At 41.5% G+C, this 14980-nt stretch overlaps 1 protein-coding gene across 1 annotated transcript; it reads left to right on the forward strand.

Annotated features, from left to right (window-relative positions):
• Positions 1-56: 56 nt before the first annotated feature.
• On the forward strand, positions 57-6113 carry LOC120054008 (P2X purinoceptor 2-like). Its single transcript, XM_039001365.1, has 12 exons — positions 57-196; positions 918-1053; positions 3256-3327; positions 3593-3668; positions 3798-3894; positions 4028-4108; positions 4378-4525; positions 4844-4974; positions 5280-5370; positions 5502-5567; positions 5683-5760; positions 6006-6113. The coding sequence occupies exons 1-12, from the start codon at positions 57-59 to the stop codon at positions 6111-6113; spliced, it is 1224 nt and encodes a 407-aa protein (XP_038857293.1).
• Positions 6114-14980: the final 8867 nt, after the last annotated feature.

Here is a 14980-nt window from a genome sequence, read left to right on the forward strand (position 1 = left end):
ACAAGTCACTCAGGACCTCACATCTGAACAGACAGCTGATAAACTCAGAAATCACAATGGGACTGCTTGAGTTTATAAAGGATTATTTTATTGGTTTCTTGGACTATGAGACCCCCAAGGTAATGGTGGTTAAAAACAAAAAACTTGGAGTCATATATAGAGGGGTTCAGTTTTTTGTGATCACCTATTTCATCTGGTAAGTACCTGCCTCCTGTTTATGCATGCATTAAAAAATAGATAGACAAGTATGTGATTTGAATTAGTATTGTCTTTGTGTGTAACTATCCTGACTTTTTCTGTGATTAATTATTTCTGTTGCATTATCTGTGACCTGCCTTAAATAATGCAGATATTTTGCCAATCAAGGCAACGTTAAGTCTGGTATTGGAAATCATAGGAAGAAAAGAATGGTACCTTTAAAACAAAAATGGTTGGCTTGTAAGCTCAGATGGAATGTTCTGTCAGTGTACCCATATTACTGCTTTCAAAAGCTATACAAGCCACTGTGATGGGAAATTAGTCATTTGCTGAGAGTAGCCACTTTGTGGTGAGGAAATGCCTTTCACTCGCAATTAAATACATTGATGGTAACCACATACAGGTTGCTGTCGTCAAGCGGGACTGCTGTATTCTGATTGGCCATTACTGACCACTGTCATTGTGTAATGTGATCCAAATAGGCCAATTTTCATACATTTCGTTTTTTTAATGGTCCTTTAGAGGAAGATGTCTCTCTGTCTACTGTACTGATAAACATCATATTTCAGTGTTCGATTTTCAAACATTTAAAATAAAGTTGATCATATTTAAGTATCTCTCAAAATCAATATATCATAACCCCTAAGAGATCTGAATTGATATTGAATTTGTCCTCAGAACAGAAGTTAATCTGCATCTGTTATGTCGCCCTACTACAGGTATGTCTTTATCAGTCAGAAAGCCTATCAGGACAGTGAGACGAGGCCAGAGAACTCAGTCTACACTAAGATGAAAGGCACAGCAGTGCAGGGGGACCACGTTCTGGACATGGTGGAATATGTCCGACCCTCAGAGGTGAGCCAACTTGAGAACATCAATTTCGTTCAGTCCCATGATCACAGAGCAACCTGACTGATCTATAAATAATAGTAGATATTTAGGATACAAGGTGATTTGTAGATCAGTCAGTCTGCAGTCAATCCTGAACATGCAGTTTGGCTCTGAGTTCATAAAGCAAGGATTATGGGGCAAATATATCAAATCAAATCCAAGCAAATTGAATACAACAGGTGTAGTAGACCTTACAGTGAAATACTTACTTACAAGCCCTTAACCAACAATGCAGTTTTAAGAAATATAAGTGTTAAGAAAGTATTTAATGAAATAAACTGAAGTAAAAAATGGATAGATAAATCAAATTAAAATAATGAAGAAAATAGAAAAAAAATAATAATTAAGGAGCAACATGAAAATAAGTAGTGAGGCTATATACAGGGGGTACCGGTACAGAGTCAATGTAGCGGGCACAGGTTAGTCAAAGTAATTTATGTAATATGTACATGTAGGTAGAGGTAAAGTGACTATGCATAGATTATAAACAGAGAGTAGCAGCAGTGTAAAAATGTGTGTGTGTGGGGGGGGGGGGGGGGGGGACAAAGCAAATAGTCCAGGTAGCCATTTGCTGTTGGGGAGTTTTAATGCTTGGGGGTAGAAATTGTTAAGAAGCCTTTTGGACCTAGATTTGGCGCTCCGGTACACCTTGCCATGCGGTAGCAGAGAGAACAGTCTATGACTAGGGTGGCTGGAGTCTTTGGCATTTTTTAGGGCCTTCCTCTGACACAGCCTGGTATAGAGGTCCTGGATGACAGGAAGCTTGGCCTCAGTGATGTACTGGGCCGTACGCACTACCCTCTGTACGCACTACCCTCTGAGGCCGAGCAGTTACCATACCAGGCGGTGATGAAACCAGTCAGGATGCTCTCGGTGGTGCAGCTGTAGAACTTTTTGAGGATCTGAGGACCCATGCCAAATATTTTCAGTCTCCTGAGGGGGAAAAGGCGTTGTCGTGCCCTCTTCATGACTGTCTTGGTGTGTTTGGACATGATAGTTTGTTGGTGATGTGGACACCAAGGAACTTGAAGCTCTCAACCTGCTCCACTACAGCCCCGTCGATGAGAATGGGGGACTGCTCGGTCCTCTTTTTCCTGTAGTCCACAATCAGCTCCTTTGTCTTGATCACGTTGAGGGAAAGGTTGTTATCCTGGCACCACACTGCCAGGTCTCTGACCTCCTCCCTATGGGCGGTCTCATCGTTGTAGGTGATCACTGTTGTGTCATCGGAAAACTTAATGGTGATGTTGGAGTCGTGCTTGGCCATGCAGTCATGGGTGAGCAGGGAGTACAGGAGGGGACTGAGCACGCACCCCTGAGTGGCTCCCGTGTTGAGGATCAGCGTGGCAGATGTGTTGTTGCCTACCCTTACCACCTGGGGCCGGCCCGTCAGGAAGTCCAGGATCCAGTTGCAGAGGGAGGTGTTTAGTCCCAGGGTCCTTAGCTTAGTGATGAGCTTTGAGGGCACTATGGTGTTGAACGCTGAGCTGTAGTCGATGAATTGTATTCTCACGTTGGTGTTCCTTTTGTCCAGGTGGGAAAGGGCAGTGTGGATTGCAAGAGATTGCATCATGTGTGGATCTGTTGGGGCGGTATGCAAATTGGAGTGGGTCTAGGGTTTCTGGGATAATGGTGTTGATGTGAGCAATGACCAGCCTTTAGAAGCCCTTGATGGCTACAGACGTGAGGGCTACGGGGTCGGTAGTCATTTAGGCAGGTTACCTTGGTGTTCTTGGGCACAGGGACTATGGTGGTCTGCTTGAAACATGGTGGTATTACAGACTCGGTCAGGGACAGGTTGAAAATGCAGTAAAGACACTTGCCAGTTGGTCAGCACGTGCTTGGAGCACAGGTTCTGGTAATCCGTCTGGCCCTGCGGCCTTGTGAATGTTGACCTGTTTAAAGGTCTTACATCGGCTGCGGAGAGCGTGATAACACAGTCGTCCAGAACAGCTGATGCTCTCATGCATGCTTCAGTGTTGCTTGCCTCGAAGTGAGTATAGAAGTTATTTAGCTCATCTGGTAGGCTCCTGTCACTGGGCAGCTCGCGGCTGTGCTTCCCATAGAAGATGCAATGTGTAGCTAGTTAGTGTATGTTTTTAACATATAGCCTATGTGATTACCAACATATACTGTACATTCTTCTGTGTGGCATAACACCTGCAGGGCGGTGACGTGATCAGCACAATACTGAGACGAGTGGTCACACACAACCAGAGGCAAGGCACGTGTGCTGAGGTGAGAGGTCACAACCATTCTCCACACTCATGTGTTCTCCTGAAACCAATATGAGCTAAATAAAAACTGCAGTCGTTTTTCCATAATTATGTTGAGTTGCGTGCTTTGCTCCATACTCTAATATTGCAACTAGCACTGTCTCCTGGAAAAGCTCTGTAAGATAATGTGATAAAGATCTATCAGTATCATTACCAGTCTACCACCACAGAGAAGGAAAGCCAGTTAATGCTGCCATCTAAACTATTATGTTTTATTTTTTTCTTAGCATTTTACCGTTCCCAATGCCAACTGCTCAAAGGACTCGGACTGCATCTCAGGAAAAGTGGACTTTGATGGCAATGGTACGCACTATAAAGGAGGGGATGAAGGGAAAAGTCTCACTAAGCCAGACATTCTATGAGTCTGTCTGTCTGTCTGTCAGTCAGTAGATGGTTTGTCCTAATGCATTTAGACTGATGTGTTTCCTGTAGGACAAAGAACTGGGCGCTGTGTTCCTTACTATAACCAGACCTTCAAGACCTGTGAGATTCAGACCTGGTGTCCTATTGAGGACTATGCGGCAATACGGTAAGGGTCCATATCAATTTGACATTTTAAATAGGAGGTAGTCAAACACAGAACTACTGTCTCCCTAGTCTGGAATAAATCACTTGTAAAATAATTGTGGCACAAGGGTCTAAACTGTTATTGTCTCCTCCAGGGAGCCGGCATTAGCAGAGGCCATCAATTTCACTGTTTACATCAAGAATGCCATCCATTTCCCAAAATTTAAAGTGTTGAGGTATAGTATGAACCTCAACAACACACACACGCATGCACACACAGTCACACACACATCAACCTCAACAACACACAGAATGCGCACGCAGAATGCAAAACCCATGCACACACTCACACACATGCACGTCAGGCTGCAATACAAGGTCAATACACTGACAAGGAACCATACGTAGGTGATATAAAGAACTGTATGATATAGGAAACCGTATCCCCGTCAAATATGCAGTCTCAACTGTTTCTACAAGCAATCTTCTCTTATCTCTTTGGCAGAGGAAACATCAAACCAAACAAACGAAATGGGCAGAAATATCTGAATAAGTGTCATTACAATGAGGAGAAACACCCCTACTGCCCCATCTTCCGGCTGGGTTACATCGCAGAACAGGCCAGGGAGAAGTTCAGCGAGCTCTGCAGGACTGTACGTTTACACCTGCAATATACATACATACAGTCAAAATGTATATCCCATTTGACCAATCACATTAACTATAGAGAACCCTTACATTTCAGTGCTCACAGGGCACACAAAGACCCAATCTTCCATCTAGGTCTAATGTCTCAAACAATATGTGTATTTCTAATATTTCTGAATCTGACAGTGATTACTGATAACGTAATTAATAGATCATGGAAATAAAAAATAAGAGACAATCAACAATAGTGAGGAATGTGAAGATGAGCTGGATAGAGCGCTGCAATGGTTTAGTTAGAGAGCTCAGGGATTGTATCCTGTCAGGGGGGAGTGATTGGAGTCTTCATTAACTGGAAGTGTGATCTTGACCTGGACCCCTCGGAGTGTAAACCCACATACTCATTCCGTCGCCTGGACCTTCGGAAGAACCTGCCCAGCTCTGGTTACAACTTCAGGTGAGCCTCTTCATAGCATCTTGTGAATGCTTGGGTCATATTCAATAGTGCACAATGTAGCAAGTGTTTTGCAACAGAAACCGGAAACAAGTGTTTCTTATTGGACAAGTTTAGGTGGTTCCTCATCGTTTTAGTCCGCTTTCCTCCGTTTGGTGCTTAGTGAATACGACCATGTATTTACTCTTGCCATCTCATTGACATGACCTATTGTAACATTTTACACTATCTCTGCTGTATCTTGGTAAGGCATGGAGGACTCTTTCCCCCTTTTTCTACAGTTGTTTGACCTAGAAAATTATGTTTAGATTTGCCAAGTATTACAGCAAAGATGGAGAAGAGTTCCGGACACTTATCAAGGCCTTTGGGATTCGTCTTGATGTAATAGTTCATGGACATGTAAGAATTTCCTCCTTTAACCGCCTTCATCAGTACTCAATTCATCAATAACCAGTTGATCAGAATAATTAGTTAGTGACATATGGTTATGGACTTAGTCAAAGTCATACTCCGTAATAATTCCTCTCCAGGCTGGACGATTCAGCATCATCCCAACTATCATCAACACAGTGACAGCCATGACATCAGTTGGAATAGTGAGTTTGATTCAGCACTCTTGTGGTATGAGTTGATGTCTGTTTGTACCAGCTTCCAGTAATGGTTGTACCAACTCCTATCCATTCATTGGCATGTTACTTTTATTCATTCCAGTGTTCCATTATCTGTGACTGGATCATGCTCACTTTCATTGACAAGAACGCTATCTACAGTGGCAGAAAGTTTGATGATGTAAGAAAAAACTACTTGATTCCACACATATATTCATGATCATATTTCTTTCTTCTGTTAACCATTTTCTGCTATATCATAGCCCTAATCATTGATTAAACACCCAGTTAGGTAATGTAACTCCCAAAGAATATAGGAGTTTAATGTGTAAAAGTATTAATATAATTTAATACTTCAGTCTTAGTCTCTATCTGTGAGTTAGCATGGTTCCAAAAACATTTTTTTCTGACCGTATATTTCTACAGGACAGTAAAGTTCCCAAACCCAGCCAGACCTTCACACTTCCCACAGAATTCACCATCATCAGCTATGGCTCCACCCACTCAGACCTGTCAGAGGGAGTGGCCCTGTGACATCCCACCCCCACAGTGCCCTCTGGCCACATCAGTCTTTGGCCACATGCATGGATGATGTTCTTCCTCAGACACCTGACTGCTGATCAGACGGATGAGACAGACAGACGGCCATTCCCCCCAAGCAGTCTCAGATGTCATCAGAGAGACCTCCTTGATGGGTCAACCTCTGTCCCTGCGGGATTTAACTGAAAGACAGCTAAGACCACTAAAACATCCTACTTAGTTAGAGTGCCACCAGTTCTTTCACTAAAAGCAATTTCCTATGATGGGTTAGTGTAAATCTTTTTTGAAAATTCCTGTTGATTAGGGAATTGAATTAGACTCCAATGGAGAAATTCCATGTCCAGCTCAACTGACAGGGACTGAAATGGTACTGACCCCAACTGACTCTCAAATAATTGCAAATGATCTGAATTTAATCCAACCAATGAAAAATAAACTAAATAAGTTATCGCAATCAGATAAACATGTTGGAGTGCATTATGCTAAGAACCCTCTTTTCCTGTCTACCCTGAACCAGGTCAATAACTGTATAAGCTATACATGCAAACACAACAATAAATGTCTAGCATCATCAACATAAAACTTGTGATCTCTGCCAGTCAATCATATACTGTACATAGATCAGATTAGAAGAAATAAAGAAAAAATATTTTGGCAGATCATTTTTCTGGTTTGAAAACACACATTTCAAACAATGGGTGAATCAAAAAGATGATGGTAGGCAATTTCAGTATATTATGTTCAGGGATAACAGTCTCTGGGACTATATCCCTCCAATGTTCATGTAGAATACTGATGCTGAGCGAGATGCCTAAGAGGAGAGCTACTCTCAGAGAGAGTAATCAAATAATGATGACATTTCCCACAAAATGGTTTTTATAACAAGATTGTGGGGAAGTGTGAATCCATCTGGACTCGTAGTGAATAATAGAAACATCGATATCGAAAAGGACTCATCTCTGAGGTCTACTGGATCAGTGACTGCCTTGTTCAGAGGAGGCTGGTGGGAGGAGCTAAGGAAGGACAGGCTTATTGTAATGGCTGGAATAGAATAAATGGAATGGAGTCATAAATGTCCCACTGGGCAAAGACGTCAATTCAATGTCGGTTCAACGTAATTTCCTTGAAATGACGTTGAAACAATGTTGATTCAACCAGTGTGTGCTCAGTGGGTTGGTTTCCATATGTTTGATGTTTTTGATACCATTCCATTTATTCCATTCCAGCCATTAAAATTAGCATGTCCTCCTATAGTTCCTCCCACCAGCCTCCTCTTGTATTATGCAATAGATGGACCACTGTTGTCTGTTGACAGCCACAATGACACTTTGGAACTAAGTGATATGAACAGACCAAGTCAGATATCATGCCTGTAACAAGAAAAACCTAGGCAATGCTATAAATGCTGTTTTAATGCAGAGTTCTATATTTATTTAATTTTGGAAGACATGATAAAATTGCAATACATTTTCCCCTCTGTAACATGATGTCATAATAAAACATAGCATAAAAAGGGATATGGTAAGTATATTGGGCTCTGTACAGAAAGTACTTCACTCAATCATTTGAGACAAGCTATCAGTCGTCAGGGAACCCAATGCAACCAATCTAATTGTAAGACTCAGCTCCAGCGTAGATGTGAAATCAGATTATTGGTCTGAGAGAGAAATGCCCATTAGTACACAAAGTGAGTTCTCTGGGACAATGAGGTTATCGTGATGGAGGTTGGTGGGTTAAGATCACTTTGATCTAGACTGGGAGATGCCATAACCAGTGGCTGTTTTTTTTGTTTTAGTTTTTTACAGACGACCACAACAAAGGGAGCTAGGGATGAATGTGCACTCTTCCTCATCATTATCACTCCAGATAGACTAAATCAACACATTTTAAAGCCAAGCAACACTGCACTAAACTGTCATTTAAATTCCAGGAAACTCATGCTCAACATCAGCAGCATAGTAATGATAAAATGCTGGGCTTGGAGCAGCAGGCTCTAATAGCTTTCTACAGTATGCTCTGATTCCACAGAAACTCAAATGCATCCTTAAAGCCAGGTGTACAGTCGTGGCCAAATGTTTTGAGAATGACACAAATATACATTTTCGAAAAGTCTGCTGCCTCAGTTTGTATGATGGGAATTTGCATATACTCCAGAATGTTATGAAGAGTGATCAGATGAATTGCAATGAATTGCAAAGTCCCTCTTTGCCATGCAAATGAACTGAATCCCCAAAAAACATTTCCACTGCATTTCAGCCCTGCCACAAAAGGACCAACTGACATCATGTCAGTGATTCTCTCGTTAACACAGGTGTGAGTGTTGACGAGGACAAGGCTGGAGATCACTCTGTCATGCTGATTGAGTTTGAATAACAGACTGTAAGCTTCAAAAGGAGGGTGATGCTTGGAATCATTGTTCTTCCTCTGTCAACCATGGTTACCTGCAAGGAAACACATGCCGTCATCCTTGCTTTGCACAAAAAGGGCTTCACAGGCAAGGATATTGCTGCCAGTAAGATTGCACCTAAATCAACCATTTATCGGATCATCAAGAACTTCAAGGAGATCGGTTCAATTGTTGTGAAGAAGGCTTCAGGGCGCCCAAGAAAGTCCAGCAAGCGCCAGGACCATCTCCTAAATTTGATTCAGCTGCGGGATCGGGGCCTCACCAGTACAGAGCTTGATCAGGAATGGCAGCAAGCAGGTGTGAGTGCATCTGCACGCACAGTGAGGCGAAGACTTTTGGAGGATGGCCTGGTGTCAAGAAGAGCAGCAAAGATGCCACTTCTCTCCAGGAAAAACATCAGGGACAGACTGATATTCTGCAAAAGGTACAGGGATTGGACTGCTGAGGACTGGGGTAAAGTCATTTTCTCTGATGAATCCCCTTTCCGATTGTTTGGGACATCTGGAAAAAAGCTTGTCCGGAGAAGACAAGGTGAGCGCTACCATCAGTCCTGTGTCATGCCAACAGTAAAGAATCCTGAGACCATTCATGTGTGGGGTTGCTTCTCAGCCAAGGGAGTGGGCTCACTCACAATTTTGCCTAAGAACGCAGCCATGAATAAGGAATGGTACCAACACATCCTCCGAGAGCAACTTCTCCCAACCATCCAGGAACAGTTTGGTGACGAACAATGCCTTTTCCCGCATGATGGAGCACCTTGCCATAAGGCAAAAGTGATAACTAAGTGGCTCGGAGAACAAAACATTGATATTTTGGGTCCATGGCCAGGAAACTCCCCAGACCTTAATCCCATTGAGAACTTGTGGTCAATCCTCAAGAGGCGGGTGGACAAACAAAAACCCACAAATTCTGACAAACTCCAAGCATTGATTATGCAAGAATGGGCTGCCATCAGTCAGGATGTGGCCCAGAAGTTAATTGACAGCATGCCAGGGAGGATTGCAGAGGTCTTGAAAAAGAAGGGTCAACACTGCAAATATTGACTCTTTGCATCAACCTCATGTAATTGCCAATAAAAGCCTTTGACACTTATGAAATGCTTGTAATTATACTTTAGTATTCCATAGTAACATCTGACAAAAATATCTAAAGACACTGAAGCAGCAAACTTTGTGGAAATTAATATTTGTGTCATTCTCAAAACTTTTGGCCACAACTGTACACTACATGACTTTCAAAATCCTAACATGGCTGAGCCTCTCACATTAAACGAGGGTTTTTTCTGTCATTTTTTTGTCTTGCCAATGAAGTGGTGCACACACTAAACGAAATGTCACAGACAGGGTGTCACACACTACAATATTCTTCACTTGGTCGTGAGGATTGTCGATACCACGCTGTCTTGCGAAAACAATGATGCCATTAGATTTAACATAGATACAACAAGCTGTGGCTCAAAGCAGCAGTGGTGGAAAAAGTACCCAATATTCATACTTGAGTAAAAGTAAACGACTCCAGTTAATAAAGCAAAAGTCACCCAGTAAAATACTACTTGAGTAAAAGTCTAAAAGTATTTGGTTTTAAATGTACTTAAGTATAAAAATTAAAAGTATAAATAATTTAAAATGTCTTATATTTAGCAAACCAAACAACGCGATTTTCTTGTTATTTATTTTTATTTACGGATAGCCAGGGTCGCAGTTGAACACTCAGGCAGTACAAATGAAGCATTTGTGTTTAGTGAGTCTGCCAGATCAGAGGCAGTAGGGATGACCAGGGATGTTCTCTTGATAAGTGTAATTCGGGCACTTATCAAGAGAACATCCCTGGTCATCCCTACTGCCTCTGTACATTCAAAATGTACTTTTGGCTGTCAGGGAAAATGTAAGGAGTAAAAAGTACATTATTTTCTTTAGGAATGTAGTGGAGTAAAAGTAGTCAAAAATATAAATAGTAGTGTACAGATACCCCCAAAACTACTTAAGTAGTACTTAAAAGTATTTTTACTTAAGTACTTTACGCCACTGCAAAGCTGCCTCATAAACGTTTTCAGTCAGACATTCACACTTGCCATACAGAGTTGAAATGTCTAGCTAACATTTAGAATTGAATTGAATAAAATTGAATTGAAAACCGCTGTGAAAATATATAACAAAAATATGGTAATTTCTGCTGTTTGAAACTGATGTACAAACCCAAAACTCAAAGACGCAAAAACGAAACGTAATAGTATGCATAGAAATAGCGCACATAGACACGTTTAAGAAGCGGTAGATCTGTTCTATGTGAATTTGGTCTGTTCGCCCAAAAAGTTACATATTGCCACTTTAAAGATAAGTACAGGTACATAATAGTAGAAGTCACCGATCCTGCTCTAGAGTCTACACATTCTGGATGACGCGAAACAATTTCATCTCACTGGCTTCTTCTCTGGCGCGCTCTCCTTTGCTATACGTGATCATTGTTCTCAAAACTAGTCATTGCACATCTTACACTACAAGAACATTGCAGATTTTGTTCCGATAAAATAAAACATGTTTGAAAATATCGGGACGTCTGGGACTGCTCAAAGACGAGATCAGTAGCCCTCAGATTGCATCTCTGACCAGCTGACCAGCTAATTAAACGAGCGTCAGTGACGGCCGTACGCACCGAGAAGGCAACAACATTGGGATTTTGGCTGCTCTCAAAAGCTTGTCTGGGACAGCTAAATTGCGGCCAAAATCGTGTAGTGTACACCTGGTTTAAGAGTCTATTGACGCACCTATGCATCAATCTTGTAGCATCATAAAATAATCCCCATAAACATCTGTCAATTTAAATTAGAGATATCTGCGGTGGAAGGTGGTTGAGCTACAGCGGTGTTTGTTAGACCACGAGACATCAAGGAAATTGGTATTCTCAAGAAAACTTCTGTAGCAACCGAACAAACTATGACCACTCTATGGAAAGATGACTCACGATAGTGTTTTCCGTTTTGCTCTATGTCTGAGGTCTGTACCGCCAACTTGTCTGTAGCGTCCGAACCGTTTGGGCTACAAACGAATGCGCCACAGGACTCTTCTGTTTGAAGGTCAACTGGTACAGGTTTAGAAACTTTTATGAAAGTATGGAAGTAGTTTTGTGCCCCCCCCCCCCACCCCAAAGGGGTTAAATATATGTCCGAAAAAAGACAATATTTTCTTGGCTTTCTATCTAGGAGATACACTTCAAAACCTGTCTGTTTTACCATTTATGAATATGCTATTGAATGCGTTTCTATGGGCTATAGTAGTAAAGAGCAAATCCAATAATGTACAAAACATTTTATTTCTTCATACCTACAGGGGTCCTAAAATGCTAAATCAAATAGCTAAACGATCCATGGTATGACCATCTTAAAACAATTCCATATGTTAGTTTGTATTGTTTTTTTACTGTACCTGTCTGTTTTACCATTTATGAATATGCTATTGAATGCGTTTCTATGGGCTATAGTAGTTAAGGGAAAATTCAATATTTTAATTTTAAAAAATTGTTTTTCGTTATACCTACAGGGTTCCTAAAATTCCAAATCAAATAGCTTAATTTTTTTTACTGTAAAGTGTGTTGTGATTTAAAATGTGCTTGAAATATAGCTAGATTTGTTTTGATACAATGCAGCTGCATCTTGTTCTAATGGCAGACAGGCAGAGAGACGTGACTTGCAGGACTCATCATTAGCTCATCTCCAGGGAGATCATAGCCCTGAAAGCCATCAGACTGAGAGGATAAATGGGTGAGAAGAATGTAGTCTGGGCCCAAATCAGTGCGTAAAAACCATTAAATAAAAGCTCATACTATTCCTGTGAGCCACATTAGCATCCGATTCCAGAGGGAAGAGGCACCACAGGATGTTTAGGACTGATGGGGGTTCCATATCTCAGCACTCAGCACTCAATCAATGAGCAATGGCTGGGGCAACGATAAACAGGACAGATATATACGATTGAGAGGGTTTCAGAGAAGAAAAAAAATGATGATTTCGCTTCGGAAAATGTCCAATGAAAATAGAAACTGTCAGTTGTGTTATTTACAAAAAAGATTTATTGACAAAAATATTAAGACAGGAAAAAACCTTGACAATAGTACTATATTTTTTGTCATCAATGAGATTTCCTATACAAAGGCAAAACACACCATATCTACAATTTTGTCTGGAGACTAGTAAAGACTGGAAAGCTGATTGACGCGATTGGCAACTCATTTACATTTACAGTACATGGGTGGTCAAGAAATGTCGTTTCTATGTTGTTTTTACAGCTACTGTATATAAAATCATAGAGGAATAAAGATGCATGATCATAATTTCTTGTCACATCAAAGATAGATTGTCTCAAAGTTAGCAATATGCCCATCCTGTCCATTCAGCCCATGCTGCATTTGAATACCGCCAGCAGTTAACATCCCACCATGAGTGACATGTGGGTCATGTTTGTTAGGTACCAAATGGAAGAAAACATACTGAAACAGGGAGTATCTGAATTTGTCCCCCCCCAAAAATGCTTGTTTCCAGTTTTCTGTTACAAAACCTTTTGCTACGGTGTGCCCTATTGAATACAACCCTGGTAACTGACTGATCTGAAATGGCGCCGGAGGGGATGGCTGCCGTTTTACGGGCACCTGACCAACTGTGCTATTTTGTGTGTTTTTTTGCATTGTTTGTAACTTATTTTGTATATAATGTTGCTGTTACCGTCTCTTATGACCGAAAACAGCTTCTGGATATCAGAAGAGCAATTACTCACTTCGAACTGGACGAAGATTTTTTATTTAATGAGTCCAACGCAAAGGATATACTGCTTCTCTGAGACCCGGCCCAAATCCCCATCATTCGCATGAAGAAAAGATGGAAATACAGGGGGCGGAGATCGGGGTGCCTTGTTAGAATTAGTCGGCGAGTGGGTAACCCGCCTCAACAATCCGTTATAATGACCAATGTGCAATCACTGGAAAATAAACTGGATGATCTCCGTTCGAGACTATCCTACCAACGGGACATTTAAAAACTGTAATATCTTATGTTTCACGAGTCGTGGCTGAAAGACGACATGGATAATATACATTTGGCTGTTTTTTCTGTGCATCGACAGAACAGCTACGTCTGGTAAGATGAGGGGTGGGGGGGTGTGTCTATTTGTCAATAACAGCTGGTGCTCGATGTCTAATATTAAGGAAGTCTCGAGGTATTGCTCGCCTGAGGTAGAGTACTTCATGATAAACTGTAGACCACACTATCTATCTGCTCAGCATCCGACTGTAAGATGCTACAGAGGGTAGTGCGTACCGCCCAGTACATCACTGGGGCCAAGCTTCCTGCCATCCAGGACCTATATACTAGGCGGTGTCACAGGAAAGCAAAACAAATTGTCAAAGACTCCAATCACCCAAGCCACAGACTCTTCTCTCTGCTACCGCACGGCAAGCAGTACCGGAGTGCCAAGTCTAGGTCCAAAAGGCTCCTTAACAGCTTCTACCCCCAAGCCTTAAAACTGTTGAACAATTAATCAAATGTCCACCCTGACTATTTACATTGACACCCCCCCCCCCTTTTTTTTTTACACTGCTGCTGTTTGCTGTTTGTCTATGCATAGTCACTTTACCCCTACCTACATGTACAAATTACCTCGACTAACCTGTACCCCTACACATTGACTCAGTACCGGTACCCCCTGAATATAGCTTCGTTGTAGTGTGCAGCAATTTCTAGGCCTCATCAATAATGAATTTAATATTGCTTATTGACAATGTTTGGCATGTCCATGCTCAGCCATAAAGTTATTTACAGTAGACCTAGACCCTATATCAGTGTGAATGCTATTGAAGCCATGCAATTACTGAGAACAATGTGTACAGCAAATGGGTTCATGTTAACATATTTAGCAAAGATAGGTCTACATTTTGTTATTTAATTTCAGTAAGCCATTTAACAAACTATAATGGATTAACATTGGAATTGGAGTTGATTCCAAGGCAATACATAAAAGACCTTAAATACACAACCTGAAGCAACCACATATTTCGCCATGGAGCACGTTCTGATTGGTCAGTGAGGGGCCAAGCCTCGACACACCCACAAATTGTTTATTCATCAAAACCCAGCCCTTTCTCGCCAACGCCAGCATGTGTGCCAGTAATTGTGATAGTGAAAATATTTCTGACACACCCCTGAACCTATAGCTCTAGCGACTGCGCTTAGATTTACCATTGCATTAGATTTGTTCAAATAGAGCCCATGGTCAGAGACCACAATTTCCTGAGAACTGGTGTCACTGAGTAGCTATCAATTCAAAAGAGCCTGCTGCAAGATGGCATTGGTTCAAGTGAACCTGGGTTGTGACTCGTGTTCAATTGGCGCCAAACAGAGAAAACAAACTGAAAAAGGGAGGAAACACAGAACAGATTTTTTAAACATTGTATATGCAGGAGCACACCC

Source organism: Salvelinus namaycush, chromosome 1, assembly GCF_016432855.1.
Source record: "Salvelinus namaycush isolate Seneca chromosome 1, SaNama_1.0, whole genome shotgun sequence".
NCBI lineage: Eukaryota > Metazoa > Chordata > Actinopteri > Salmoniformes > Salmonidae > Salvelinus > Salvelinus namaycush.